At 36.4% G+C, this 5,541-nt stretch overlaps 1 protein-coding gene across 1 annotated transcript; it reads left to right on the top strand.

The window, feature by feature from the left end:
- Positions 1 to 4,817: 4,817 nt before the first annotated feature.
- Positions 4,818 to 5,315, top strand: LOC112194126 (uncharacterized mitochondrial protein AtMg00810-like). The gene has a single exon (XM_024334382.1). It carries the CDS (start codon positions 4,818 to 4,820, stop codon positions 5,313 to 5,315), a length of 498 nt encoding a protein of 165 aa, XP_024190150.1.
- Positions 5,316 to 5,541: the final 226 nt, after the last annotated feature.

Below are 5,541 nucleotides of genomic sequence, written 5' to 3'. Positions count from 1 at the left end.
AGGATGATCTTAGCATATCATGAAGACCAATGCTGTGATAAGGGTTCTCTCATGCAATGTAATTTGGAATCAAGGTAGTTACATCTGTCTCTTACATATATTTATAAATTGTTTGTTACTTAACTCTAGTGTTTTTTATAAGCTCAGTGCAACTTCATTCTATTTTTATTCTTATTTTTTTAAGCGTGTTATTGGGGCTGTACTGTAAGTCATGAGCTTATCTGAGTACTTTACTGGTTAGTGCTGCTTCTCAAATCTCAACTATATGTAGGATAGCAGTGCATTTAATTTTAGGAAGTCCCAGCTATGATGCATTAGCCAAACATATTACTTCTATGCACATCAATATATTTATGGCTACTACATTTATGTTTTACCTCAAGGAAAATGTATTTAACATAGACAAGCATAGGCTTCAGAATGTTTTAATTTTTGTTGACATGTTAAATGCGATTTTTTGTGCCTCCTTGATATGTTGATATGTATTACTGTGGATATTTACTGGGGATTTTTGGCAGGAAAATTATTGGCAGGATATTTGTCTACTTATTGGTGTACCATAGAGTCCTATCGATCTCTTTAAGGGTTTGCATGTGTTTACTTACACATGTTATTGATCTGACTATTGTGTACTGGCTGGCTGCAGGGTTGGAGAGGTGTGGAAAGAGTTGCAGGTTGAGATGGATAAACTATTTGAGACCAGAACTTAAGAGAGGCTGAAATCTGAGAACCACACACAATGAAAGGAAGACATTGAAGATCAGCAGCTCTCCACTTGTTAATAGTTTCCAAAGTTAGTGATAGGTAAACAATTTTACTAGTTTTTGTTCAAGTGTTTGAGACTGAGAGGAATTTATAGTACTTGCATTGATCTTTTCCCCTTTGACGTATATGTTATAATAATGTTATAACGATTCAGACTTTAAAAATAAAAAACAATTCCATTTAGCTTGGCTTGGATAGTACTGTACCTCATCTCAACGGAATTTATGCTTCTGAAGGATGGTTCATGAGGTTGATGGAGGGAAACAGGCAATTCGTCACAAGAGACCCAGAAAAGGCTCACTTATTTTATCTTCCTTACAGCATGCGCCAATTGGAGTTGAAGCTTTATGTACCTGGTTCACATCAAATTAAACCACTGGCAATATTCCTCAGAGACTATGTGAACATGATTGTTGGGAAGTATCCTTTCTGGAATCGCACACATGGGATAGATCATTTTCTTGTTGCTTGCCATGACTGGGTTGGTAATCTTTGATCCTTGTCATTTCCTTGTTACTGTCCCACGAAGAGTACCAAATTCCTGATGATCTGTTGTACTGTTTTGTATGTCTTTAAATATTATGTGTGGATTGTAGTAATTGATCTAGAAAGTTGAAATACAAAATTAGCATTTTTTTTATGAAGAGCAACATATACAAGTTCATGCAGCTGTTATACAGTTGTTTCATGGTTAGTATCCCGAGTTCTTTGAACTGAAACATGGATGAATATTTTCTGGGATGACGGGGTTGGATGCCAAACTGAAAATTCTTACTGCAGGTATGCTTTTAATGATAAATTTAAACCCAGTTTGTCTTTCTGCCTAAGTTTATGTAGAGTATGGTTTCCTGTTTCTTTTAAGTTTTGTTTTGGATTCTGATTTTGGGTCTTTTTGATGCAACAAATCTGATATAATTAAAGAGCATAAAGGTGAGGCTAGGGGCGATTAAGAAGAAGAGGAACGCTGTGCTGAAGTATCTGAAGAATAATGTTGCTGTTCTTCTCAAGCCTTCATATTAATGTATATGGAGGGTTAAGTTTCATGGCTCATTAGTTTTAATGTATATGATGTGTCAATTTTATCATTGTTTTGCTTGGCCTTAATAGAAATTAATACATTCCCTAATATTTAAAGTACATTTGAATTTCATGTTATTTGTGGATCAACTTTCTAGTACCAAATACAGCAGGAAAGGGATATGAAAAAAACATCAGTTACTTATGAAGAACTGATGTCAGAAAACACAAATTACATCAGTTTGAAAACAAAAACTGATGTCAGAAAAGAGAAAATACATCAGTTTGGAAACCAAAACCGATGTCAAGAATGAGAAAATACATCAGTTACCAAACAAAAACCGATGTCTAGCATTACTATGAACATCGATATATAAACAAAAATGATGTCTAGTATAAATATAGACATCAACATATAAACAAAAACCGATGTCTAGCATTACTATGGACATCGATATATAAACAAAACCGATGTCTAGATTACTATGGACATCGATATATAAACAAAAACCGATGTCTGGTATAACAATGGACATCGATATATAAACAAAACCGATGTGTAAAATAAGTATGGACATCGATATATAAAGAAAAACCGATGTCTAGAATAACTATGGACATCGATATATAAACAAAACCGATGTCTAACATAAATATGGACATCAGTTCAAACTATACTATAGAATATAGATTGAATGTCTAGTGAAATATTATGTACCAAACACACGAAAAGCTTATGAACCACAAGAAAAAATTTATGAGAACCGATGTCTAAAATATTATCAGACATCGTTTCTAAATCAGAAATGATGTTAAAATGGATAATTGTATTGTTAGACCTATATTTCATTAAGCATCTAATGCCAAAATATGAAGGTTTGGCAATAGCTAAACACACCAAAATGGTGATCACATTAATGTTTTTACATCGGTTCTGGACCTTAAACCGATGTCTTAGTTTTGGCGATCTTTAACATCGCCCACTAAGACATCGGATTTTTTTTTTTTTAACATCAGTTGTGAACTGATGTCTATGACCTTTATCCTAGTAGTGCTTGTTCGCACCATCTTCAACCTCACACACAGCCTTTCTTGGTTCCAAAGTATCTCACGCACTTTGGCATAAGAGACTTGATCATCCATCCAATGATATTACTTCCCCAATGCTAGCAAAGTCTAATGTCAGTTCATCTTCTGATTTCTCTAGTAGTATTTGTGAGTCATGTTTAGCTGGCAAATTCACAAAATTGCCTTTTCCAAAGTCTAGTACTAGATCATCTATTCCATTTCATACAGTCCACTCTGATATATGGGGGCCATCTCCTTATGTTTTCATAGAAGGTTACAAATACTATCTCACTCTCATATATGATTTTACCAGATTCTGTTGGATTTTTCCATTACATAATAAATCAGAAGTTTGTTCCTTGTCCATTGCCTTTCACTCCTTCATTTCTAATCAATATTCTACTTCTATTAAAATTTTACAAGCTGATGGTGGTGGTGAGTATATAAGCCATAGACTTCAAACATTTCTCATCAAAAATGGTATTATTCATAAAAAATCATGCCCCAACAAAATGGCCTTGCAGAAAGGAAAAATCGACATATTATTGTTGAAACAGCTCTTACACTTCTTCATCAAGCATTTCTACCTCCCAAATTTTGGTTCCATGCTTGTGTCATAGCAGTGTTCCTCATTAATAGAATGCCTTCTCCAACATTGTCTATGTCCTCACCATTCGAGTTACTTCATTCTAAATCTCCATCACTTGAATCATTAAGAGTTTTTGGATGTGCCTGCTTCCCACTTATGAAACCCTACAATACCAATAAGCTTCAAGTGAAAACTGTCAAGTGCATTTTCCTAGGTTATTCACCTAGATACAAAGGGTTCATTTGTTTTAATTTTTCCAACTCCAAATTCATTATCCAGACATGTTGTTTTTTATGAACAGTCCTTTCCACATCAATTCATACAGTCGAGCTCATCAACTCCTTCTGCTCGTAGTCCAAGTCCTCCAACTCCATTTCTTCTTAGACTTCCCTACAAGCCTCATTCATCCACACACCACCATGCCTCACACCTCGACAAGTATTGCAGATGTGACTGCTCATGCAGATGTTACAGTTTCCTCCCCACTCTCTACTGTCCCTGCTCTTGTTACTATAAATGATGCACCAAGCTCATCCACTGATCCTAGTTTATTTCCTGGAGAAGTCTACATTCCTATATCTGCTGCTGCAAATGTCCATAACATCCAACCTCAGTCCACAGCTAGCTACTTTAGTTCTCAACACTCATCTGCAAGAATGGCATATACAAAAAGAAGGCTTTTGTTACCTCCATTACCTCTTCTCCTGAAACTGTTAAGCCTCAGTCCTACAAGAAAGCCATGATGATTCTAGTTTGGAAAGAAGCTATGCATGAGGAATTCAATTCTTTTACCAAACAGGGAACCTCGACTTTGGTTCCACCTCACCGTGACGAAAATCTAGTAAGTTGCAAATGGATTTTTAAAGTTAAGAGAAACTCTTATGATTTTATTGCAAGACAAAAAGCCAAATTGGTTGCAAGGGGATTTAGCCAAGAAGAAGGTATTGATGATGCTGAAACCTTCAGTCTTGTTGTCAGGCATACCACTGTTAGATTAGTTTTGGCATTAGCTGCCCAATTTGGTTGGAAACTTCACCAACTCGATGTTAAGAATGCCTTCCTACATGAAGTATTAAGGGAAGAAGTTTATATGTCTCAACTGCCTGGTTTTGAGGACTCAGAGCATCCAAATTATGTATGTAAGCTACAAAAATATCTATATGGCTTAAAGCAAGCACTAAGAGTCTGGAATGAGAGGTTTACATCTTTCCTACCTCAGCTAGGATTCAAGTCCTGTATTGCTGATCCTTCTCTATTTGTCAAGAGCTCGAGCTCCTCTCATGTTTACTTACTCCTCTATGTTGATGACATTATCATCACTGGCAACAATGCTAATGCAATTCAACAAGTCAAGTCTGCTCTTCAATAGGAGTTTGACATGAAAGATTTGGGATTGTTGCACTATTTTCTTGGTCTGCAGATCACATATGTTCCTAATGGTGGTCTATTTCTTTCACAAACCAAATATGCCTCTGAAATCCTGCAAAAAGCTGGTATGCTGGATTGTAATGCAAGCATTACTCCTTGTCTTCCCAATTCAAAGTTGCTCCGAGATGAAGGTGCTCCATTTATAGATATAAAGACTTACAGGAGCATTGTTGGCTGCTTGCAATATCTCACGTTTACACGACGTCCTGATATTGCTTACAATGTCAACTCAGTTTGTCAATTTATGCAAGCCCCCACAGATGTTCATTTTCTTGCTGTGAAGCGTATTCTTCGCTATGTTAAAGGTACCTTGAACTATGGTGTTACATTCAGGAGAGCTCCGCTTGAATTGAAGGCCTATACTGACTCTGACTGGGCTGGCAACCCTAATGATAAAAGAAGTACTACAGGGCTTGTCATTTTTCTTGGTAACTGTCCAATCTCATAGAGCTCACACAAACAAATTTCAGTTTCTCGTTCTTCCACTGAAGAAGAATATAGAGCAATGGTTGATACAACATCTACAGTTCTTTGGATTCGGCACTTTTTACATGACTTGCAAATTCCCTTGCCTTCTGCTCCTACCCTTCATTGTGACAATGTCTCTGCACTCGCTCTTACCTCCAATCCCATCCACAACTCCAAAGTGAAGCATGTCGAAGTTGACGTCCACT

This window comes from Rosa chinensis, chromosome 3 (assembly GCF_002994745.2).
Source record: "Rosa chinensis cultivar Old Blush chromosome 3, RchiOBHm-V2, whole genome shotgun sequence".
Classification (NCBI taxonomy): Eukaryota; Viridiplantae; Streptophyta; class Magnoliopsida; order Rosales; family Rosaceae; genus Rosa; species Rosa chinensis.
The sequence above is the reverse complement of the archived record's forward strand: the minus strand, read 5'-3'. Positions and strand labels throughout refer to the sequence as shown.